General features: G+C 45.9%; 2 protein-coding genes across 2 annotated transcripts in view; one reads left to right on the top strand and one right to left on the bottom strand.

The window, feature by feature from the left end:
* The window catches only part of KCNIP1 (potassium voltage-gated channel interacting protein 1), a 342,826-nt gene that overhangs the window by 85,523 nt on the left and 230,535 nt on the right, over positions 1-26,768 (top strand). The gene's annotated exons all lie outside the window — the stretch shown is intronic.
* Positions 1-26,768, bottom strand: part of KCNMB1 (potassium calcium-activated channel subfamily M regulatory beta subunit 1) — a 43,162-nt gene that overhangs the window by 15,992 nt on the left and 402 nt on the right. Inside the window, exon 2 of the mRNA XM_066591090.1 lies at positions 16,598-16,809. Coding sequence (XP_066447187.1) covers positions 16,598-16,731 — 134 coding nt within the window. The 5' untranslated portion in view covers positions 16,732-16,809. The remainder of the gene's footprint in view (positions 1-16,597; positions 16,810-26,768) is intronic.

Below are 26,768 nucleotides of genomic sequence, written 5' to 3'. Positions count from 1 at the left end.
AACAAACAATCACAGCACAGCTTTCATGTTACCTCAGCAGTAAGAGAAATAACAACCAATCACAGCGCAACTTTTATTCTGCCTCAGCAATATAAAAAATAGCAACCAATCACAGCGCAGCTTTCATGTTACCTCTGCGGTATTATATATAGCAACCAATCACAGCGCAGCTTTCATGTTACCTTAGTGGTATAATATATAACAACAAATCGCAGCGCAGCTTTCATGCAACCTCAGTAGTATAAGAAGTAGCCACCAATCACAGCACAGCTTTCATGTTACCTCAGCAGTATAAGAAATAGCAACCAATCACAGCACAGCTTTCATTTTACCTCAGCATTCTCAATATCCAGCAATTGTCTTGCGAAACGTTCGGCGGATGCATCATTTTGTAGTAGAACAAGCATCCCGTTGCTCGTAATGCCTTTTGGTTTCGTGCTTGAGATGGAAATCAAACGATCTTTGTCTGGGGGGCACAATTCTCGACGATGCTCGCACGCGCACCACCTATCGTAGGATAGATGTACTATGCCAGTAATCTTCCCAGGAGTATACTCAACAACTTCCCAAAGTCTCATGGCAATTGAATGAATGGTGTAGTAATGCATAAAGGACAGACAGACAGACATACATTCATTTATATATATCAGGAAGTGAGAGAATTAGATTCTGTACGTAAAATTTGGACGCTAATTGATTTGCGCTTAGAATTGAATAATCGAGTTGGGACCCATTAGCTTTTCCTATTTATGACATATTCAATGCCCGTGCCAAATTTCAAGTTTCTATGTGACAAAATTACATTCCGTACGTAAAATTTGGACGCTAATTCTTTTGCGCATAGAATTGAATAATGGAGTTGGGACCCATTAGCTTTTCCTATTTATGACATATTCAATGCCCGTGCCAAATTTCAAGTTTCTATGTGAGAAAATTACATTCCGTACGTAAAATTTGGACGCTAATTCTTTTGCGCATAGAATTGAATAATGGAGTTGGGACCCATTAGCTTTTCCTATTTATGACATATTCAATGCCCGTGCCAAATTTCAAGTTTCTATGTGAGAAAATTACATTCCGTACGTAAAATTTGGACGCTAATTCTTTTGCGCATAGAATTGAATAATCGAGTTGGGACCCATTAGCTTTTCCTATTTATGACATATTCAATGCCCGTGCCAAATTTCAAGTTTCTATGTGAGAAAATTACATTCCGTACGTAAAATTTGGATGCTAACTCTTTTGCGCTTAGAATTAAATAATCGAGTTGGGACCCATTAGCTTTTCCTATTTATGACATAATCAATGCTCTTGCCAAATTTCAAGTTTCTATGACACTGGGAAGCGAGAAAATTAGATTCCGTACGTAAAATTTGGATGCTAATTCTTTGGTGCTTAGAATTGAATAATCGAGTTGGGACCCATTAGCTTTTCCTATTTCTGACATAATCAATGCTCCTGCCAAATTTCATGTTTCTACAACATCGGGAAGTGAGAGAATTAGTGGCAATGATGGAAATTGAACGATCTACGTGGGGGGGGGGGGGGTGTAACTGTCGACGACGCACGCATGCGTGCCATTTATTGTAGCATAAATGTACTATGCCTATAATCTTCCCAGGAGTGTACTCAACAACTTCCCAAAGTTTCATGGCGATCGGATGAATGGTGTAGTAGCGCATAAAGGACAAACACACACACAGACACGCAGACAGACACGCAGACAGACACGCAGACAGACACGCAGACAGACACGCATATATTCAATTTTATATATATAGATATGATATTTCACTCTGTTCTCAAGTCTGTCCCCTGTGTGAACACAACCTTATGTTCGTCCTGGGCATGGTGCATCCTACATCCAAGGCAAAAGTGACAAAAAGAAGATATAATTAGAATAAAAGTAAAGCTTTGTTTGCATTGGAATTATGGATTCTGTTTTTCCATCCATAAAAGATATGTTGGATCCCACTGCTTGATATGTCTGTCAAGTTTCCGTTTTGACTGGATAGAATATAGCAGAAGGCTACAGAATTCTGTAAAATATCAAGGAAAACCTGGTGGAAAAGAACATACACAAGCATGAATATAGCCTAAAACCAAATAAGATATCTTGCAAACAGCTAGTTGGCATGTCAGTCAAAAAAAAGATAAAGATAGAGTGACCCTGGGGTCACAGGGAACAATAAAGCGCAGTGCTTTTCTTCACCTAATTTGGATTACTACAATTCCACTACATCTTAGGTGTAGTGCTTGAACCATGTACTTAAAGGGGTATTTGCAGTAGACTCCAGCTCAGTCCCTATGAGATATGCATGAGAAGATAGGTGGCTCTGACATAGAATGATAACAACTGTGAGGACCATGGGCTGCAGTGTGTTAGGCAGACTCATGGATTGTGTATGCATGTCACTGTGGGAACATGTTCCTTGGTGTTGTGATGTCACTGCATTACACTTGTGCATCATGCCTGTGATGTATGTATGTTGTTTTGTACTCTGAGGTATGGTGCCTATCGCCTTGTGTCCCAAGTTTATAGTGCTCTAACAAGCCATAATACTTGGTGGTGCTGCCATGCCATGGTTGTAGGTGAAGGTTTCAAGTGAGGTCCTGTGAGAAGTTCGATGCCTACTCCAAACCAGAAAGAGTAGGTGAGAATTTTGTGGCAATAAAGCACTGTGCCATAGTATTGTTGTGAGGGGCAAAGGGAAGTCTTCATGGAGTAGTGTTTTATTGTCATTGACGGGAGAGTGTGGTTGGACCATGTATAGTGCCTGTAGAACCTGTTCTTGGCCTATGTAACTGTTAAGCCTAGGTTTATCCATAAACTGAGTGTTGATGAGCTGGGTACTGGAGTGAGCTTGACCATTATGGCAATGTCATCGTGCTGAACCTTGGAGTGAGCTTGTCCATCATGAGGGGCTGGAGGCTGAAGAGGAGCCTGTGGAAATGTTGTGTGGTGGGAGACTTAGCATACTTTCAGGGGACCCATCGGTGAGAGGTGCTATTGCAGTTTCACCTAGCAAAGCCTGGGGTAAGTCAACAGAAAGCAAACATTTAGCTGATGGAGGGAATCGTTGCTTCCTTACAGTAGCCGGAGTGCTAGATCAAGGCTTTGTTTATCCAAAACACCGCATCTGAAATGAATGCATCTTTGCATCTACTATGTGAGTGTAGTCCTCCACATTTTACTCTTGTTCTATTAGAATAGTGGGTTGAAATTGTTTCAACTATGACAAGAGACAGTTTGCGGTTCTCTGTGTGTACTGTCACTCAGACTTTTTGGAATGAGTGTATTGTCAGCCCTAAGAGGAGGTAGCTCTGAGAAGTCTGCAGGGGGCTGTTAGAGATGTCATCCAGAGGGTCAAATTGCTTTGGATTGTGGGAGATCTCAACACTCAGGGAAGCTATCAGTAAGTCTAAGAGGAGCTGAGGGGGACTTCAGCCTGGGGAGGACTGGTGAGCAGAGTGTAGTGGGAGATTGGCTGCCCGGAGACCTGTGATGTGTCCTGGAAGATTCAGTCTTGTTACAAAATGTGTGGAAAATGTGCCTTCTCCTGGGAAGTATGTGAGGTTAAAGGGGTTGTCCCGCAGCAGCAAGTGGGTCTGTACACTTCTGTATGGCCATATTAATGCACTTTGTAATGTACATTGTGCATTAATTATGAGCCATACAGAAGTTATCAGAAGTTATTCACTTACCTGTTCTGTTGCTAGCGTCCTCGTCTCCATGGTGCCGACTAATTTTCGGCCTCCGATGGCCAAATTAGCCGCGCTTGCGCAGTCCGGGTCTTCTGCTTTCTTCAATGGAGCCTCTCGTGCAGGATGCCGGCTCCGTGTAGCTCCGCCCCGTCACGTGCCGATTCCAGCCAATCAGGAGGCTGGAATCGGCAATGGACCGCACAGAAGAGCTGCGGTCCACGGAGGAAGAAGATCCCGGCGGCCATCTTCACCGGTAAGTATAGAAGTCACCGGAGCGCGGGGATTCAGGTAAGCGCTGTGCTGTTTTTTTTTTAAGTCCCTGCATCGGGGTTGTCTCGCGCCAAACGGGGGGGGGGGGTTGAAAAAAAAAAACCCGTTTCGGTGCGGGACAACCCCTTTAACTGTTGGATGACATCCAATCTATCTGTGAGATGTTGTAGTGGGAAATGTGAAGATAATACTGACCTATGATCTCTGAAAAAGTTAACACTAAACAAACAAAAGTTGGAGTTTTCCTGTGTGAATAGTGAAAGTAGATATGTGTGAAAACATATAGAAACTAAATTTTAGAGTGTTGAAGTGTTCAGTACAACCTAGAGCAGTGATGGCGAACCTTTTAGAGAGTGAGTGCCCAAACTACAACCTAAAACCCACTTCTTTATTGCAAAAAGTAGTCAAAATCTGCACCCTGTCTATTTTTAAACAGCCCTGCCAATTTCCGCCACCTGTAAACATACCCCAGCGGTAATAGTGACACCCCCCAGCAGCCCCAGCGGTAATAGTGACCCCCACATCACAGCGGCCCCAGTGGTAATAGTGACCCCTACCCCACAGCGGCCCCAGCGGTAATAGTGACCCTCCACAGCGATAATAGTGATCCCCACCCCACAGCAGCCCCAGCGGTAATAGTGACACCCCCCAGCAGCCCCAGCGGTAATAGTGACCCCCACATCACAGCGGCCCCAGTGGTAATAGTGACCCCCACCCCACAGCGGCCCCAGCAGTAATAGTGACCCCCCCAGCGATGATAGTGACCCCCACCAAGCAGTAATAGTGACCCCCAGCGATAATAGTGACCCCCACATCACAGCGGCCCCAGCGGTAATAGTGACCCCCACAGCAGCCTCAGCGGTAATAGTGACCCCCACCCCACAATGGCCCCAACGGTGATAGTGACCCCCACGCCACAGCGGCCCCAGCGGTTATAGTGACGCCCCCCACAGCAGCCCCAGCGGTAATAGTGACCCCTACCCCACATCGGCCCTAGGGATAATAGTGACCCCCACCCCACAGCAGCCCCAGCAGTAATAGTAACCCCCACCCCACAGCAGCCCCAGCGGTAATAGTGACCCCCCACCCCACATCGGCCCCAACGGTGATAGTGACCCCCACAGCGGCCCCAGCGGTAATAGTGACACCCCCCACAGCGGCCCCAGCGGTAATAGTGACCCCTACCCCACAGTGGCCCTAGGGATAATAATGATCCCCACCCCACAGCAGCCCCAGCAGTAATAGTGACCCCCACCCCACAGCAGCCCCAGCGGTAATCGTGACCCCCACCCCACAGCGGCCCCAACGGTGATATTGACCCCCACAGCAGCCTCAGCGGTAATAGTGACACCCCCCACAGCGGCCCCAGCGGTAATAGTGACCCCTACCCCACAGCGGCCCTAGGGATAATAGTGACCCCCCACAGCGGCCCCAGCGGTAATAGTGACCCCCACCCCACAGCGGCCCCAGCGGTAATCACGACCCCCTACACACCACAGCGGCCCCCAGTGCATTAGGGACACCCCACAGCGGCCCCCAGTGCAGTAGTGACACCCCACAGCGGCCCCCAGTGCAGTAGTGGCACCCCACAGCAGCCCCCAGTGCAATAGTGACACCCCACAGCGGCCCCAATGCAGTAGTGACACCCCCACAGTGCCCCTCCCAAGACCCACATACTTACCTCCTCCTCCTCTTCCTCTTCCTCCTCCTCCTGGAAGCTCAGCTCCTCTTCTGGTCAGCGATGGTCCCGGCATGCATATTAATTTTTTCTTACCCATCAACCTGATTGGTTGTTTGGTGAATCAGCCAACCCAAACAACCAATCAGGTTGCTGGGAATCGCTGATTGCGGCAGAAGTGGGAAGAAAGAGTTAATGTGCTCCCGGCACACACTGTGACTTCAGTGTGCTGCCGGACGCCTCCCCCCCCCCATAGCCCTCCCCCCCTCCCGGCGGAACCAAGTAGTAGGAGACGTCGGGGGAGGGGGATTTCAGCTGCACATGGCAGCACGTGCCAGCAGGGAGGGCTCTGCGTGCCACCTCTGGCATGCGTGCCATAGGTTCGCCACCACTGACCTAGAGTATTTAGTAATCATTAAGTTTATTGCGCTCCTTAGGGCTCAGTCAGACAAGTGGGGGGGGGGTTTGTGCACCTATGTGCGCAAAAGAAGCGTGTCTATTAGAACCACTGGTTTTCTTCGTAGCGTTCACATGTCCATTTTTTACAGGCACAAAATACTTGCACTGGCAAAAGGTAGCACATGCGTAGACTGGTAAGGGCCATGCTGCGCGTAACATCGTGTGATGTTACAAGGAGTCCCCTCATCACTGAACAATGTGACAGCACTGTCAAAGTGTTCAGTGATGAGGGGACTGCAGCAGGGACGAAAGAATTCCCTGTCACAGCTCAGCCATTCATTGAATGACAGCTGAGTACTGTCTCTGATTGGTCACAGCACTCAGCCAAATTAAGAGGCAGCGCTTCCAGGAGGAGGCGATTTTAATGGACCTTCATGGAGCAGCTATGCCAGTAGCACGGAGCTTCAGTCACACGCATTTTGTACACCCGTGCAGTGCATTTTTTTGTGCACAAAAAAAGTCAGCTCGTCTGACCAAGGCCTTAGACTGGATTGCAATGGCCAAGTGGGCTGTACCTTCAAGCACTATCTGCAACTTTCAAGCATACCATACCTTTAAAAGTATTCAGCAAACAACAAGCATATTATATGATCCACTGTGAACTGCAGCCGTTAGAGATGAGCGAACTTACTCAGTTCGGGTGTTTTTGGACCCGAGCACCGCTTTTTCCGAGTAACTGACTACTAGGACGAAAAGATTCGGGGGGCGCCGGGGGGCGGGGGACGGCTTGGTGGAGCGGGGGGTAACAGTGGGGAACAGGGGGAAGCTCTCTCTCCCCCCCCCCCCCCACTCCCCTCTGCAACCCCCCGCACCCCCCCGGCGCCCGCCGAATCTTTTCGTCCGAGTAGTCAGTTACTCGGAAAAAGCGATGCTCGGGTCCAAAAACACCCGAACCAAGTAAGTTCGCTCATCTCTAGCAGCCATGAATCATAATGCATACTTATGAATAATTAGAACTCCAAATTAAGAATGTTTCCAAAGCCCAAGATCACCCCATTCTCCGAACAGTTCTAGTTTAGTTGGGACAGTGCCATAAACTAGACCAAGAAATGGGTTGAGTTTATGGAAAATCTGCCCCTTTTGTGGCAAGTTTGTGCAGTTACCCTGACAACACAAGGATTATAGGCAAGTATGGTACTGAAATACCAAATATTAGTGTCTGTCTATCCATCTAATCTTCTCACTCAACTATAACAGCAAACATACAATAATACTCAGAGGCATGTGTGCAGTCAGGGGAATTAAGACAGTGGTGCATGCTAGCGATTCCAGTATTAAAATAGCAATATTAACTGGAGGTAAATCTGCTCAGAAAACATATAGTACAATAGAATTGTGTCCTATATAATCATTTAAAGAGATTTGTATATTAGAAGATGTTGGATATAGGTCAAACCCATGGGATTGAATCAATTGTCAATGTGACATTTTCTAGTAGCAGCAGGAGAATATAAAAGTATTTGTTTTATATGAAATTGATTAAAAAATAAACACATTATAGAACAAGAAATAATATCAATCATCGCATTACCCCCGCAAGACTCCACATAGATTGAGGACCTCTGGCAAACACATTTGGCACAGTTTGCATTTTCTGTAGCTGTAAAGCAACACACGTGGGAAACGCAGTTCAGGGTTTCCAAATGCAAAATAATGTACTTCAGGTGAAGAAATCCTCAGTCTGAGTGTTGTATAGGTAGTTCAGGGTTAGCCAAGACTTTGGAGGAGAAGGATTTTGGGGGGGTCCAGAGGGGGTGCATTTGCCGCAGAATTTCCATGCATGGAAATCCCGCAGCATTTACAGTAAGCAGCAAGGTGGATGAGATTTTGAAAATCCTGTGCACTAGCTCCGGAAATAATCTGCACAAAACCTGTATGGAAATTGACATGCGGTGTGGAAATCAATTCTTTAGGTATTACTTGGGTCGTTGGTCTGTATTCCCTTAGTGCTTACCCTTACCCCGTCACTAGAGATGAGCGAACGTACTCGTCCGAGCTTGATACTCGTTCGAGTATTAGCGTGTTCGAGATGCTCGTTACTCGAGACGAGTACCACACGATGTTCGAGTTACTTTCATTTTCATCTCTGAGACGTTAGCGCGCTTTTCTGGCCAATAGAAAGACAGGGAAGGCATTACAACTTCCCCCAGCGACGTTCAAGCCCTATACCACCCCCCTGCAGTGAGTGGCTGGCGAGATCAGGTGTCACCCGAGTACAAAAATCGGCCCCTCCCGCGGCTCGCCACAGATGCATTCTGACAGAGATCAGGGACAGTGCTGCTGGTGCCGGAGCTGCTATAGGGAGAGCGTTAGGAGTTATTTAAGGCTTCAAGAACCCCAACGGTCCTTCTTAGGGCCACATCTAACCGTGTGCAGTAGTGTGGAGGCTGCTTTTTGCAGTGTTGCACATTTTTTTTTTTTGTATACCGGCCGTGCAGAGCATTGCGTCCTGCAGTAATTTTACATTGTCCAGGGCCAGTAGTGGTGAGGCAGGGACAGAAGACATATTTAGTGTATATAGGCAGTGGGCCTTTCCAAAAACATTTGGGAAAAAAAATCTATTTGGGCTACCTGTGACCGTCCTCAGTGTACTGGGTCTCTGCTGGGGGTAGTTGTCCTAATTCATATGCAGCCAGCTAAGTGTTACAGCAGGCTTGCACAAAATTCTTTCCTGCCTCTGCTGTGCGTTCCGTAAGCGAAGTCAGCCTCCAACCACAGGCCAATAAGCGGCACATTTAATTACGGCGTTCTGTTTCTGCACTACTGGTAATACAGCATGCTGAGGGGTAGGGGTAGGCATAGAGGACGTGGACGTGGACGCGGAGGCCCAAGTCAGGGTGTGGGCACAGGCCAAACCAGTGCGGTGGCCAGGGGTAGAGGCAGGGCCAGACCGAATAATCCACCAACTGTTTCCCAAAGCGCCCCCTCGTGCCATGCCACCCTGCAGAGGCCAAGGTGCTCTAAGGTGTGGCAGTTTTTCACAGAGACGCCTGACGACCGACGAACAGTGGTGTGCAACCTTTGTCGCGCCAAGATCAGCTGGGGAGCCACCACCACCAGCATGCGCAGGCATATGATGGCCAAGCACCCCACAAGGTGGGACGAAGGCCGTTCACCGCCTCCGGTTTGCACCACTGCCTCTCCCCCTGTGCCCCAACCTGCCACTGAGATTCAACCCCCCTCTGAGGACACAGGCACGAGTGCCTACGGGCCTGCACCCACACCCTCACCTCCGCTGTCCTCGGCCCCATCCAGCAATGTCTCTCAGCGCAGCGTCCAGACGGCGCTAGCGCAACTGTTTGAGCGCAAGCGCAAGTACGCCGCTACGCACCCGCACGCTCAAGCGTTAAACGTGCACATAGCCAAATTGATCAGCCTGGAGATGCTGCCGTATAGGCTTGTGGAAACGGAGGCTTTCAAAAGCATGATGGCGGCGGCGGCCCCACGCTACTCGGTTCCCAGTCGCCACTACTTTTCCCGATGTGCCGTCCCAGCCCTGCACGACCACGTCTCCCGCAACATTGTACGCGCCCTCACCAACGCGGTTACTGCCAAGGTCCACTTAACAACGAACACGTGGACAAGCACAGGTGGGCAGGGCCACTATATCTCCCTGACGGCACATTGGGTGAATTTAGTGGAGGCTGGGACAGAGTCAGAGCCTGGCACTGCTCACGTCCTACCCACCCCCAGAATTGCGGGCCCCAGCTCGGTGCTGGTATCTGCGGCGGTGTATGCTTCCCCCACTAAACCACCCTTCTCCTCCTCCTCCTCCTCCTCCAACGCAACCTCTGTCTCGCAATCAAGATGTGTCAGCAGCAGCAGCACGTCGCCAGCAGTCGGTGTCGCGCGGCGTGGCAGCACAGCGGTGGGCAAGCGTCAGCAGGCCGTGCTGAAACTACTCAGCTTAGGAGAGAAGAGGCACATGGCCCACGAACTGCTGCAGGGTCTGATAGAGCAGACCGACCGCTGGCTTTCGCCGCTGAGCCTCCAACCGGGCATGGTCGTGTGTGACAATGGCCGTAACCTGGTGGCGGCTCTGCAGCTCGGCAGCCTCACGCACGTGCCATGCCTGGCCCACGTCTTTAATTTGGTGGTTCAGCGCTTTCTGAAAAGCTACCCACACTTGTCATACCTGCTCGGAAAGGTGCGCTGGGTCAGCGCACATTTCTGCAAGTCCAAGACGGACGCTGCCACCCTGCGGACCCTGCAACATCGGTTTAATCTGCCAGTGCACCGACTGCTGTGCGACGTGCCCACACGGTGGAACTCTACGCTCCACATGTTGGTCAGACTCTATGAGCAGCGTAGAGCTATAGTGGAATACCAACTCCAACATGGGCGACGTAGTGGGAGTCAGCCTCCTCAGTTCTTTACAGAAGAGTGGGCCTGGTTGGCAGCCATCTGCCAGGTCCTTGGAAACTTTGAGGAGTCTACCCAGATGGTGAGCAGGGATTCTGCAATCATTAGCATCACCATTCCTCTGCTATGCCTCTTGAGAAGTTCCCTGCAAAGCATAAAGGCAGATGCTTTGCGCTTGGAAACGGAGGCGGGGGAAGACAGTATGTCATTGGATAGTCAGAGCACCCTCATGTCTATATCTCAGCGCGTTGAGGAGGAGGGGGAGGAGCATGAGGAGGAGGGGGAAGAGACAGCTTGGCCCACTGCTGAGGGTACCCATGCTGCTTGCCTGTCATCCTTTCAGCGTGTATGGCCGGAGGAGGAGGAGGAGGATCCTGAAAGTGATCTTCCTAGTGAGGACAGCCATGTGTTGCATACAGATACCCTGGCACACATGGCTGACTTCATGTTAGGATGCCTTTCTCGAGACCCTCGCGTTACATGCATTCTGGCCACTACGGATTACTGGGTGTACACACTGCTCGACCCACGGTATAAGGAGAACCTTTCCACTCATACCCGAAGAGGAAAGGGGTTCGAGAGTGATGCTATACCACAGGACCCTGGCGGACAAACTGATGGTAACATTCCCATCCGACAGCGCTAGTGGCAGAAGGTGCAGTTCCGAGGGCCAGGTAGCAGGGGAGGCGCAGAAATCAGGCAGCATGTACAGCGCAGGCAGGGGAACATTCTCCAAGGCCTTTGCCAGCTTTATGGCTCCCCAGCAAGACTGTGTCACCGCTCCCCAGTCAAGGCTGAGTTGGCGGGAGCACTGTAAAAGGATGGTGAGGGAGTACGTAGCCGATCGCACGACCGTCCTCGGTGACGCCTCTGCCCCCTACAACTACTGGGTGTCGAAGCTGGACACGTGGCCTGAACTCGCACTGTATGCCCTGGAGGTGCTTGCTTGTCCTGCGGCTAGCGTCTTGTCAGAGAGGGTGTTTAGTGCGGCTGGGGGAATCAACACGGATAAGCGTACCCGCCTGTCAACCGACAGTGCCGACAGGCTTACACTCATCAAGATGAACAAAGCCTGGATTTCCCCAGACTTCTCTTCTCCACCAGCGGACAGCAGCGATACCTAAGCAATACGTAGGCTGCACCCGCGGATGGAAGCATCGTTCTCTATCACCATGAAAAACGGGGACCTTTTTGCTTCATCAATCTGTGTATTCTATTCATCCTCCTCCTCCTGCTCCTCCTCCTGAAACCTGACGTAATCACACCGAACGGGCAATTTTTCTTAGGCCCACAAGGCTCAGTCATATAATTTTTGTAAACAATTTTTATACGTTTCAATGCTCATTAAAGCGTTGAAACTTTCACCTGAACCAATTTTTATTTTAACTGGGCTGCCTCCAGGCCTAGTTACCAATTATCCACATTAACCAAAGCGATTAATGGGTTTCACCTGCCCTATTGGTTGGGCATGGGCAATTTTTCTGAGGTACATTAGTACTGTTGGTACACCAATTTTTTGGGGCCCTTGCCTACAGTGTAATCCAATTAATTTTTTGCCCACCTGCATTAAAGCTGACGTTACATCAGCTGTGATGGGCAATGCAATGGGATATATTTATGTACCGTCGGTGGCTTCCTGGCACCCACCCATTCTGTGGGTCCACAGGTAGTTGTAACTGCATGTGTCCACTTCTAAATTACCCCAGTCTGACTGGGGCATGCAGTGTGGGCCGAAGCCCACCTGCATTTAATCGGACGTTACCTCAGCTGTGATTGGCACTGCAATGGGATACATTTATGTACAGCCGGTGGGTTCCAGGGAGCCACCCATGCTGTGGGTGCACACGGAATTCCCATTGCGGAGTTGTACCTGTCTGTGACTATTTATAAAAAAACGCGGTCTGACTGGGGCATGCAGACACCTTGACAGAATGAATAGTGTGTGGCACATAGGTTCCCCATTGCTATGCCCACGTGTGCAGCTCCTGATGGCGGTGGCACAGGATTATATTTCTCATTGCTTCTGTACAGCATTGTGGGCTATCGCCCCGCCCCTTTTAAAGAGGGTCGCTGCCTAGCTGTGCCCACCCTCTGCAGTGCGTGCCTGCGGTTCCTCCTCATGACAGACACACTTATAAATAGACATGACGGTGCTGTGGCATGAGTGCAGCTGAAGGCTGCACAGGGACACTTTGGTGTGCGCTGTGGGCATTGGGTCGTGGGGGGGGGGGGGTTGGGCAGCATGTAACCCAGGAGAAGTGGCAGCGGAGTGTCATGCAGGCAGTGATTGTGCTTTGTTGGAGGTAGTGTGGTGCTTAGCTAAGGTATGCATTGCTAATGAGGGCTTTTCAGAAGTAAAAGTTGTTGGGGGGGGGGGGGCACTCTTGCCGCTATTGTGGCTTAATAGTGGGACCTGGGAACTTGAGATGCAGCCCAACATGTAGCCCCTCGCCTGCCCTATCCGTTGCTGTGTCGTTCCCATCACTTTCTTGAATTGCCCAGATTTTCACAAATGAAAACCCTAGCGAGCATCGGCGATATACAAAAATGCTCGGGTCGCCCATTGACTTCAATGGGGTTCGTTACTCGAAACGAACCCTCGAGCATCGTGATAATTTCATCCCGAGTAACGAGCACCCGAGCATTTTGGTGCTCGCTCATCTCTACCCGTCACTGATTTTGTTCCCTTGTGTTCAATGTTGATTTTACCCTGGTGTTTGTGGAACTTTGTCTGTCCTGTTGCATTATCTTGGCCATTATATAAGGCTGCTTTTGGGTGTGGTTGTTGCTGAATATTGTCTAAGTTTTGGTAGAGTGATGTCCAGTTCATTAGAGTTCTGCTGCTAAGCTAAGCGGTGTTTTTGCTGTTTTATTCTGCTGTAATGCAAAGTGGTGATTTTGTTGTCTGTTGGTGTTTTCTTACTATTAGTTGCTAGAGTCAGTGGCTGAGGCACAATTATATTGTACTTCACTCTGTTCCGCAGTCTGCTCCCTGTGTGAACACTACATTAGTCCTGGACGTGGTATGTCTTAAGTTCAGGGCGAATGTGACAGTTCCTAAATGAATAGAGCGAAGGCCGCACATACTCACAACTGCTCTATTCCCCTGACTGCGCCATTCATTACAATGACAGCACCAGAGATTGCCGAGTGCTTGAACTCAAAAATTTCTCTCACTGTCAATGAAGTGAATGGAGAGGCAGGGCATATGCGCGATCTCAGCTCTATTCATTCGGTGACTGGCCAGACCCCCACTTATGGTACCATGGGGGTTCCAACACTTCCATAAATAGGGAATAACATAATTTCACTGGAATAATGGTAAATAGGGTTCAGGAGGGAAGGTTTTTTTTATTAAGAAATAAAACACTAGAACAAGGAGGGGGAAACTGAGAATAGTCAGGAAGACTGTCAGAAGCAATGACAGACAATGTTATTTTACTAAAAAAGTAGTAGATGGTGAGAAAAAACTCTGGAAAATTAAAAGTAAATTGAGAATGCATGTATCTATCCAAACAAAACAGAAAAGGAATTAATATAGCAGCAAACTAGATGGACCAGAGGGTCTTTTTCTAATATCTATGTCTTATATATTTTTTTAGAGCTATTGACTGCATTAGTTTATTGGTGTTGTGTAATCGATTAAAAAAACTCTAAATGCAAACTAGAATTGGTAACTGCATGAGAAAAGGACTCCATGAAATAGTTCTACGTGTTGAGTTCTTGGGATGATTAGTATAATGAGTAATGGATCCAAAAGTACTATGTGGATTTCTGAGCATCACAACTACTGTTTTTGAGCTTGTTGAACATCCCATTCAGGGGCGTAACTATGCATGCAGGGGATGTGGTTGCACCCGGGCCCAGGACCCTTAGGGGGCCCATAAGGCCTCTCTTCTCCATATAAGGAACCCAGTACTATGCATAACGCATTATAGTTGGGGGGCCTGTTATAAGTTTTGCATTGGAGCCCGGGAGCTTCAAGTTACGCCTCTGATCCATTCCAAAACTATGAGCAGTAATACAGAGTTGGGCACAGTTTTTGCAACTACTGTTGCCTCCACTCTTCTGGAAATGCTTTGCACAAAATTTTGGTGTATCTGGGGATTTCAGCAGATTCAGCCAAGAGAGATGGTGGCATTCACTGATGTTGTATAAGAAGGTCTTGCTGTCCTCTCCGCTGCGCGTCTCCTCTACAGCTCTGGCAGACATGTTTGTAGTTTTCAGTCAGCGCTTTCTGGTTTGGAGGTTCAAAATCCCTGCCTCTAGGAAGTGCTGGTTGTCATTGGTTCTCCAGCGCAACAGCTCAGCCAATGACTATAGCACTTGATGAACCAATCACCGCCATCACATTGAATGGCTGTGATTGGTTCATCGAGCACTGGCTGTGATTGGCTGAGCCATGGTGCTCGAGAACCAATCATAACGAGCTTCCTGGAGGCAGGGATTTTGAACCTCCAAACTAGAAAGCGCTGACTGAAAATTACAAGCAAGTCTGCCAGAGCTGCAGAAGGAGACGCATGGCGGAGAGGACAGGGCCTGTTAGGTGATGTATTGTTTTGTTTTTTTTATGCAGAAGAGTTTTTTATTTTAGGGCTTTTTGCAGGAGGATTTCCTACTGTAAAAGTTGCATCGCATTGCAGGAAAAACGCATTTTTGTGTGATGCGATGCAGCACAAAGGAAGGCTCCATAGGGAAACATGGGCTGCAAAACATTGCATATCGCAGCTGTATAGAGCATGCTACAATTTTATGTTTTCGCAATGTAGCAGCCTTCAAAACATCTCTAATGTGAAAGAACCCATTAGAAAGCATGGGCTGCACATACATGCGATTTGTAGCACTGATAAATTGCACGATTTTGTTGCCCGTGTGAAACCTGCCTACTAGCAAATCTGCCCCATTTTGTACATCTGGGGAATTTTCCAATACACACACTGTGTGAACTTGCTCTTAATACGCATACGACTACTTTTATTTTTGTTTAGGGCTTAAACAGAGGGATGTGATTTTGTCGCATTATGCGGCTGTGAAAATCACAGCCGCGTAACGGGAAGAAACAATGCTTGATTTCATGGCTTCGTTTTCACTATCAGGATTCAAGGGCATTAATACTATGCCCGAGAAAAGACAGGACTTGCCCTATCTTTCTCGCAAGTAGTTAAAGGGGTTTTCCAGGCATAAATACTATCGATGACCTATCATCAGGATAGGTCATCAGTAGTTGATCGGCTGGGGTCCACCACTTGGGACCCCAACCAATCAGCTAGGCGGGCCCATGTTATCAGCGCGGCAATAACAGAGGTCGGAGCGAAAACCTCCCTGCTGACCTCCCCTGTAGTGGCCAGCGCATATAAGTGTAGGCACGACTCCCATTGAAATCAACGGGAGCCATGCCTGCAATGACAAGTGCCGGCCACTACATGGGAGGTCGGCCTGAAGACTTCTGCTCCGACCTCTGTTATTGCGGCGCTGACAGCATGCTCCCGCACAGCTGATCGGTCAGGATCCCTAGCAACAGACCCCAGCCAAACAACTATTGATGACCTATCCTGAGGATAGGTCATTAATAGTGTTCACAGCGAGTGTAGTTGCGCATACACCCGTGTGAAGAAACCTTTAAGGCCAGTAACACATAAGTTTATAAAGGCTACATTTATGCGTCTATAATGTGAATGAGTGTCCTGGACTGACCTCTGGTCTCCTGATGTGAACTCCGAGCATCATAGACTCCTTGGAGTTCGGGTCAGGATATCCGCTGTCAGTCCAGAACACTTGTCCTAACTGCAGAAGCAGAAATGTGGATGGAATATGCTTGCGTGTCACCGACCTTACTCAAAATGAGCAATACACTACTGCTTCATTTATCCAGATGTAGCAGAGATGTCATTAGAGTAAGTATTTTTCCCATTGATTTATGTATTAAATTGTGAAATGTTTCAAAGATGGCAATAGTATGTACTCTGGTGTACATAATAATGCAAGCTTAGAACTGCAGATCATTGAAATACAGTATGTGTTAATATATGACCATCATAATCTTGTTAAGTATTTATTGTATATTAATAATGAAAATAAGATTTTAAGTCTTAATGTTAAACAAATAGATTACAGATACCATACCTTCTTATATATTTAGGCAGCACAGTAACTCCCAGTAGAAAAAAGATCAACACGGAGCAGATAATCATTCCAATGCCCAAACATACTGCCCGTGTTTCCCCTCTTTTTTGGGCCATGAAAAGCTTCTTTCCCATCGTTCATGCTTTTATGTCCTACGTCAGTGACTCTTTCAGTAGTCCTAGGACAAAATGATGTACTCCTTCTCCTTGGAGCTGTGGATTTCAGAATGTATTGATTACTCTAGGGAAGAACCATAGTACATACTAAGAGGCCGTTCACATCTCACTTCTGTGTATATCACCAGATTCCATCCCAGGGTTACGGATTCAGACGGAACCACAGAATGGAACCATAGTTTTCAACAGCTCAAATAGAGACTAGTAAGGTCTCCGTTTAACCAGGGTTCGAGCAATGGAAGGACATGGTTCTGTCCTAGCTCTGCTTCTGAATCCAGTTTTCATGGACTCAGAAATAACCACAGGACAGAATCCAGGGACATACACAGAAACAAGATGTCAACAGCCCCTAATAAATGCATAACACCTCCCCGAATAAAACTGGATTTTGACAACAAGTCATCTGTATACACGTTAGATCTCTTTCCTGTAGACAGTATATTTATAATAATAATCTTTATTTGTATAGCGCCAACTTATTCTGCAGCACTACTCATTTTACCAACCTCGGAAGCATGGAAGGCTGAGTCAACCCTGAGCCAGCTACCTGAACCAAGCAGGGACTGAAACCACAACCTTCAGGTCGTGAGCAAGAACTTAGGACTGCATTGCTGCTGCCATTCTGTTATAATGATGAAAACTAATAAATAGGAGTCTACGCAAAAAAGTCTGGTTTTTATTACACATAAATAAGCAGTGTTGCGCTCCCCCCTGGATGGAAAATTAGACTGAAATGCTCATTTCTTAATCATAGACATGGTCTACAATGGAGAAAGGGGCAATTCGCTCCAAAATACATCTACTTTGATGTCAATAAAATCGGACTTATTATTATTGGATTTCATGTGGATATCGGAACTCTAATTCTCCATCCTAGGGGTTTGCATCACTGCTTATCTGTGCATACATCTCATCTCTGGCTGACACAGCAGTTGTGTTTTTTCATGATGATTGCTGCATACCCAAGAATATGGATTCCAGTTCTTTTGCACACAACACAACTTATTAAGGTGAGCAAGCTTCTTGTTCCAAAATTTTCTCATGGTTTGGGTTTACTATCCATGGAAGCGCTCTGCCTTTTGATTTTATAAGTTTTTACAAATCAGAGGACAAAGGTAAACATTATATATAATATTAAAATAAATTTAAAATAATAGAAACATCTTGGAGATGAATGAGATGTCCGATTGATGAAGTAACTAAGATGACATTCTTCAATTACCCCACCTCTACACTCTTCTTCAGAACCTGATCTCCTTTATCCAACATTACCCCCTTCATACACCCTAATACACTTCATAATGCACCAGATATTGGCTGATGATCGGGTCATACAGCTTTAAATATACTACCCTAATTATATATAAGATATCTGGACCATTGTACAGAGCAAGCACTTGTACCTTTTGCGTCACTGCTTAGTAACATGTCAAAAATGAATCAAATCAGAATGAGCCTTATATAATTACTAGCTGATATACCCGGCTTCACCCGAGTTAATTTGGTACTGGTGTTTATCTGGTGTTCACACGGAAACTCTTATGAAGTCGCGGTTACTTTAGAGATACTGAGGAAAAAAATATGTTCACCATTTTGCATGGTTCTTTGCGTTACCCATGAAACACCACGTGGAGGTAACCATGCGACGTTTCCTTTATACAAAATGACATCGGGAAGTGAGAGAATTAGATTCTGTACATAAAATTTGGAAGCTAATTCTTTTGCGCTTAGAATTGAATAATCGAGTTGGGACCCATTAACTTTTCCTATTTATGACATAATCAATGCCCGTGCCAAATTTCAAGTGAGAGGATTAGATTACGTACGTAAAATTTGGACGCTAATTCTTTTGCACTCAGAATTGAATAATCGAGTTGGGACCCATTAACTTTTCCTATTTATGGCATAATCAATTCTCGTGCCAAATTTTATGTTTCTTTGACATCGGGAAGTGAGAGAATTAGATTACGTACGTAAATTTGGACGCTAGGTCTTTTGCGCTAGAATTGAATAATCGAGTTGGGACCCATTAACTTTTCCTATTTATGGCATAATCAATTCTCGTGCCAAATTTTATGTTTCTTTGACATCGGGAAGTGAGAGAATTAGATTGCGTACGTAAATTTGGACGCTAGGTCTTTTGCGCTAGAATTGAATAATCGAGTTGGGACCCATTAACTTTTCCTATTTATGACATAATCAATGCTCGTAGCAAATTTCAAGTTTCTATGACATCGGGAAGTGAAAGAATTAGATTCCGTACATAAAATTTGGACGCTAATTCTTTTGCGCTTAGAATTAAATAATCGAGTTGGGACCCATAAATTTTTCCTATTCATGACATAATCAATGCCTGTGCGAAATTTCAAGTTTCTATGACATCAGGAAGCTGGAGAATTAGATTCTCTACGTAAAATTTGGACGCTAATTCTTTTGCACTTAGAATTGAATAATCGAGTTGGGACTCATTAGCTTTTCCTATTTATGACATAATCTATGCTTGTGCCAAATGTCATGTTTCTACGACATCGGGAAGTTGGAGAATTAGTAGCAAGTCAGTCAGTGAGTGAGTGAGTCAGTGAGTGAGTCAGTCAGTCAGTGAGGGCTTTCATCTTTATATATATAGATAGAATCTTCATAAAGAGAATATGGAAGGTGAATGCAATCTCACCTGGTGCTTGAAGAGTTAACCCTGTAACGCGAAAACCCTCCAGCACCCAATGTCCATGTTGGCGTATAGAAGTTTCCTTCAATCTGCTGTCCACTTGGTAGTGAAAAGGTGTCCAGGATTAGCAAGCTGACCTGGGTCACTAGAAGCTCGTTGTAGAATATCCGAGATTGCAAAAGTTAACCCGTGCTACGGAGGACTGTAAACTTCCATCATATAAAACAATTTATTTAAAGCTATTTTAAGCTTATAAAAGGCACATGGAGGTGCTGAAACGCATAGCTTTAAATACATTTTTTATACGACGGAAGTTTACAGTCCTCTGTAGTGCGGGTTAACTTTTGCAATCTATCTCGCATATGCTTAGTAACATAATATGTTAGCCCTAAAAAATATATGTCCATCCAGTTCAGCCTATTACTCCCCCAATGTTGATCCAGAGAAAGGAAAAAAAAAAAAAAAAGAAAAAGAAAGGAAGTATAAGTCAATTTTCCCCATGTAAGGGATACAAAAATTCCTTCCCAACTCCAATCTGGCAATCAGAATAATTCCTGGATCAACAACTCTTCATAATTAATTAGTAACTATAACCTGTAATATTGTAACACTAACAAGACGTTCACCATCACCAGGTTCTCAGACAGGAGAGTTCTATAGTCTCACTGCTCTTACAGTAAAGAACCTCCTTCTATGTTGGTGTAGAAACCTTCTCTTCCCTAAACGTAGAGGGCGCCCCCTTGTTACAGTCACAGTCCTGGGTATAAATAGATGATGGGAGAGATCTCTGTATTGTCCCCTGATATATTTATGCATAGTTATTAGGTTGCCCCTCGGCCGTCTTTTTTTCTAAACCAAACCCCAATTTTGATAATCTCTCTGGGTATTGTAGTCCGCCCATTTCATTTATATCTTTAGTTGCCCCACTTTGTGCTCGCTCAAGCTCTGATATGTCCTACTTGAGTACCGATGCCCAAAACTGTCCACAATATTCCATGTGTCGTCTGACCAGTGACTTGTAAAGAGGAAGAACAATGTTCTAGTCATGTGCCCCTAGACCTCTTCTGATGCACCCCATGATCCTATTTGGCTTGGCAGCAGCTGCCTGATACTGGTTGCTACAGGTAAACTTACAGTTGACTAAAATCCCCAAATCCTTTTCCATGTCAGTGTTTCCCATTTAGTGTAATTATGGATTGAAGTCTTTTGTGAGCATGGCCCTCACCCCTATTGTTCACAGTGTTTATTCATTTATTACTGTCTGTAATGTCTGATTTTGACTATGTTTCCTCTGAATTGTAATGTGCTGCAAAATATGTTGGTGCTATATAAATAAAGATTATTATTATTATTTCCCATTAGTCGCTGGAGCACACACAGGAGGCTGACATTGCTTGCTTTTCTGCAGCTCACTTGACAGCTTTACTGTGTAGACTCATTATCATTAGAGGACAAGGGAATTATTAGCAGCTCTATTGTACTGCTGGAAGCCAAAGTAAGAGAGGATAGCTAAGGGCACAGCCAGAATTTTACCTTGGTGGGCAGGGGTCCAAGAAATCGAAGGATATGGCAAGTGATGCAAGCAATATACAGACAGCTCCATAGATTGTGCAGTGGCCTGGTTGGATATTGCAAAAAGTTCCATTCACTTCTATTGAACTGCTGTACCAATCTGATCCACTGTCTGCTGCCGGCAGCAAAACAGCTCTGAACACAAAGACAGAGGCCGAGGGAAACAGCCACTCACCAGAGGTCCTGGGAGGCGAACCACAGCTCATTCTGCTATTGATGACTTCTCCTAAGTATAGGTCAGCAATAGCTAGAAGTAGGACAACCCCTTGTATTAAAGGAGATGTCCCGAGGCAGCAAGTGGGGTTATACACTTCTGTATGGCCATAATAATGCACTTTGTAATGTACATTGTGCATTAATTATGAGCCATACAGAAGTTATAAAAAGTTTTATACTTACCTGCTCCGTTGCTAGCGTCCTCGTTCCCATGGTGCCGACTAATTTTCGGCCTCCGATGGCCAAATTAGCCGCGCTTGCGCAGTCCGGGTCTTCTGTAGTCTTCTATGGAGCCGCTCGTGCCAGAGAGCGGCTCCGTGTAGCTCCGCCCCGTCACGTGCCGATTCCAGCCAATCAGGAGGCTGGAATCGGCAGTGGACCGCACAGAAGAGCTGCGGTCCACGAAGGCAGAGGATCCCGGCGGCCATCTTCAGCAGGTGAGTATGAAGACGCCGGACCGCCGGGATTCAGGTAAGCGCTGTGCGGGTGGGTTTTTTAACCCCTGCATCGGGGTTGTCTCGCGCCGAACGGGGGGGGGGTTTAAAAAAAAAAAAACCCGTTTCGGCGCGGGACATCTCCTTTAAGTAGAAAATAGTATTTTAGACATTGTAGCATTTAACACTGATTAAAACCATTGCAAATCTTTTATCATAAGCCTGAGGCTCCCTGGTATTACTGGTGCTGCCCGCTTTGCCCATCCATGTATTTGATCCCAGTCTGATGGTCGAGCATGTGTGGTCACTGCTGTAGTCTTTCTCCTACGAATGCAGCAGCATGCGCTGTGTGAAAATGATATCCCTCCATTTCAGCCAGTTCTGAAGTAAACCTCACTGGGGATGAGGGAACGTCTACACGTGATAGCTTCAGATGTCTCCTGTGCTTGCTCAATATCCATTGTACTTGAAAATTGCTTGCCTAAGAAGGATTAATCTGATCTTACCACGGTGTATTCACAAGAGGAGCATCACTATGTTCATAAGGCAAAAACTACAGGAATGACCGCGCATGTTTGACTACCGGAACGGCATCACACAGATGGACAACAAAGCAGGTAGCAGCAGCAATACTAGGAGGCGCCAGACTGTTAATGAAAGGTTATTATTAGAGATGAGCGAACGCGTTCGTCCGAGCTTGATATTCGTGCGAATATTAGGGTGTTCGGGATGTTCGTTATTCGTAACGAACACCATGCGGTGTTCTGGTAAATTAAACTTTCTTCCCTGAGACGTTAGCGCTTTTTTTTGGCCAATATAAAGACAGGGAAGGCATTACAACTTCCCCCTGCAACGTTTAAGCCCTATACCACCCCCCTGCTGTGAGTGGCTGGGGAGATAAGGTGTCACCCGAGTATTGAAATCTGCCCCTCCCGCTGCTCGCTATGGATGCATTCTATATGCGCTCAATGGGGCCAGCGGCAGCAGCGCTGACCCCATTGAGAACATATAGAAGACAAATCCTTCTTCTCTGGCACAGCTGTAACAGCTGTAGCAGAGAAGAACGATGTTTGCCCATTGAATTCAATGGAGCGGCAATACAGCATGTTCCACTGAATGCAATGGGCTGCCGGCGATCGCAGGATGAATGGTCGGAAAGGGGTTAAATATATAACCCCTTTCCTGCAATTCATCCAGAAATGTGTTACACTAAAAATATATACCGGCGTATAAGGCGACAGGGCGTATAAGACGACCCCCCAACTGTCACCTTATACGCCGGTAATACAGTGGAGCAAAGAATAAAAATCATTACTTACGTTTTTAGATGATCTGCGGCGCTCCTGCAGGCTGTCACTCCCTCCTGGTCCACGGCAGAGTATTGCTTTCTCCACGAAAGACTTTAAATCCCTGCCTCCAGAAGCACACGTGCCTTCAGCCAATCACAGCCAATGACAATGATGTCATTGAATGGCTGTGATTGGCTGTGTTTCTGGAGGCGGGGATTTCAAGGCTTGAAATCCCCGCCTCCAGAAACACAGCCTATCACAGCCATTCAATGACATCATTGTCATTGGCTGTGATTGGCTGAAGGCACGTGTCTTCCTGGAGGCAGGGATTTAAAGTCTTTCATAGAGAAAGCTTGTCTGCCGTGGATTAGGAGGGAGTGACAGCCTGCAGGAGCGCCGCAGATCATCTAAAAACGTAAGTAATGCTTTTTATTCTTTGCTCCACTGTATTGCCGGCGTATAAGGTGACAGTTGGGGGGTCGTCTTATACGCCCGGTCGCCTTATACGCCGGTATATATTTTTAGTGTAACACATTTCTGGATGAATTGCAGGAAAGGGGTTATATATTTAACCCCTTTCCGACCATTCATCCTGCGATCGCCGGCAGCCCATTGCATTCAGTGGAACATGCTGTATTGCCGCTCCATTGAATTCAATGGGCAAACATCGTTCTTCTCTGCTACAGCTGTTACAGCTGTGCCAGAGGAGGACGATCTTTATGCTGACAGTGGGGGGGGGGCACTCTTGCCGCTATTGTGGCTTAATAGTGGGACCTGTGAACTTGAGATGCAGCCCACCATGTAGCCCCTCGCCTGCCCTATCCGTCACTGTGTCATTCCCATCACTTTCCTGAATTGCCCAGATTTTCACACATGAAAACCTTAGCGAGCATCGGCGAAATACAAAAATGTTCTGGTCGCCCATTGACTTCAATGGGGTTCGTTGTTCGAAACGAACCCTCGAGCATCACGGGAAGTTCGTTCCGAATAACGAACACCCGAACATTTTGGTGTTCGCTCATCTCTAGTTATTATCTTTGCAATGAGGCAAGGATTTAATAACGTGCTTCCCTGTAAATAAGACATACCCAGATTTTTGGCTATTTTAGGGAGGCTTGCAATCTAAGCCCTATCTCGAAAATAAGCCCTAGCTAGACTACATTAAAAAAATATATGTATATGAAAACACTACCTAGCAGCCGCGGTCTGGGTCCCTCCCACTGCTCTATGAAGTTCCGTAGCTCTGTCGTGCATCCTACACTCCTCAGCCGCTGACAGATGATCACTTCCTGGTTGCGGGGTTCATAAATCCCTCCTCCAGGAAGCGATGGCTCTTATTGTTTTAGCGAGCATTGCTCTCAGCCAATCAATCAAGCGCTCCGTGAACCAACGCGATAGCTGTAGTTAGCTCACAGGAGCGCTTAGTAAACCATTCAGAGTCTTCGCATTGGTTCAGTGAGTGCTGCAGTGATTGGCTGAGAGCAGTACTCGCTGAACCAATCAGAGCCATTGCTACCTGGAGGCAGGATTTATGAATGTGTCGGCCAGAAAGTGATGTTCTGTCGGTGGCTGAGGAGTGCAGGACATGTGGTGGAGCTATGGAACTTCGTAGAGCAGCGGGAGAGACATAGACCATGGTTGCTGGGTAAGCAAAATAAGACATTCACCAAAAATAACACCTAGTGCCTCTTACGGGGCAAAAATTAATATAAAAGACAGGGTCTTATTTTCAGGGGAAACATGGTATGATGATAATTGGAAAAATGCATAAAACGCATATAAGGCATGGCTCACAAGATCGTGTCGGTACTGCATATTCTGCAGGCGGCTCTTGCATGCTTAATATGCTTTACTAATCTGCCATAGGCAGACATGTTTCTGCTCACATGACTCGAGCTAAACCTGCGTGCAAGAAAAATTTTTATTTAGAAAAATTACAGCATGCCCTATCTTAGCACGTATTACACGAGTATGCATGCCAGGAACTAGTACATGATGATGAGCGGTACTGACTGTGTGCCGCACACGTATATCTCACAGCCTTGCGTGAGCCCAGCCTTAGAGTTTATAGTCCTGAACAGCATTCCTTAGCAATAGAATGTCACTTTGTTTATTGCTTTATGATTCTCCATGGTGGAGCTGGAGTCTTCACCCCGACTTGTAAAATTCATGGCCTTTTTGAAAAAGTGTCAGCATGCTATAGAAATTGTATATGATAGTATCTGGGTAATAGCCCATGGTTCAGCCATGATCCTTTTAGTTGAGCTGGCAATGTCCCTTAATATATAAAATGTTTCACTTTATTGATTGCCTTTGTAACAGGCCCAATAAAAACTACAGTAACCGCACAGCAGACAGCAAGACCTGCAGATATTAAATGATGGATTATGAGCGAAACAAATCACATTAACAAGTATCCCATTAGTTGCCACTATACCACACAGTAAAAATAACATGAACTGATAAATGTTTTCCCATTGAAATCTTTTGTTGGAATTTTTTAATAAATTGCTGTAATTTGCTAATGCAGTTGGGTCGATTCTTACCGTTAACTTTATTACTGTAATGTATTTTGTAAACATAGATATCTTATAGCTATGAGCCACATGGCCATTGAGCCGACAACGATCACCATTATTATGCTGTAACATGTTTAGCCTAGCGGGTATATAATTTCCAAATAAAGGGAAGGGGGATGTATACATCTCATAATAGGCTCTATAGATAGCTAAGGAGCTATGGGACACTGGCAGAAGGGAAGAGTTCTAGCACCAAGAAACCTGGGCAACTGGTACAAAACTCAGGGCAAGTGCTCTTGGCGCTAGTTGCTAGCATCGTGGCTGGTGTATAACATGTTTGGTGTGTATATATTTACATCACATGATCTATAGGGATCCTGGGTGGTGGACCCCTGCTGATCTGATATTGATCCTATAGATCAATATTATAGGACTGGGAAACCACTTTACGTAGCCTTGTGATACTACATGCAGCAGAGTTTTGAGTAAAGACGGAACTGTCCGGAACATGTAAGCTGCTACTTACATTTTATTGTAACTTTATTTTATATTGAAGTCAATAAAGCTGGAGGTTTTAATTATATGAAGAAGTGCTGGACTTTCATCATCTTCTCATATCATTGCAACACTTGGCCTTAGGATATTCAATATGTAAATAGCACAGTACTGTATTTGACTGATTTCATTCAACGCTACCTTCTATATATATATATAGTATATCTGGGCCTCCTCTATTGCCTTTGAATAGAATCAAAGTGGCTACCCTTATGCCCAATATGTTTCACACACCCAATATACTGTACTGTACATGCACCAATAGCATTCGCTGTTGAAATTCAGTTATTTTTTTATCTGTCCTTGCAGAACATAATTTCGGAGTGGGATATATAATACTATTCATCTTAATGTTCTAAGATTATTTACAGAGTGTCATTTACTTTACACATTCTGAAACTGTTTGCATCACTGCAATAAAAGTGAACTACAAGCATCATATCATACTGGACAATTTAGAATATATATATATATATATATATATATATATATATATATATATATAAGATCTATCTATCTATCTATATAGAAAGAGAGAGAGAGAGTATATATATATATATATATATATATATATATATATATATATATATATAGGCACTTGCAGAGGATAACAAGTCTACTCCTGATGTTATTTAAGGACAGCCAGCATTCTGTGAACACACCACAAGTTGTTCTGTAGTTGTTTAGTTATTTACTACTCTTACAAACTCAACCCTATTATATCTGTATAATGGGACAGTTTTCT

This window comes from Eleutherodactylus coqui, chromosome 2 (genome assembly GCF_035609145.1).
Source record: "Eleutherodactylus coqui strain aEleCoq1 chromosome 2, aEleCoq1.hap1, whole genome shotgun sequence".
NCBI lineage: Eukaryota > Metazoa > Chordata > Amphibia > Anura > Eleutherodactylidae > Eleutherodactylus > Eleutherodactylus coqui.
The sequence above is the reverse complement of the archived record's forward strand: the minus strand, read 5'-3'. Positions and strand labels throughout refer to the sequence as shown.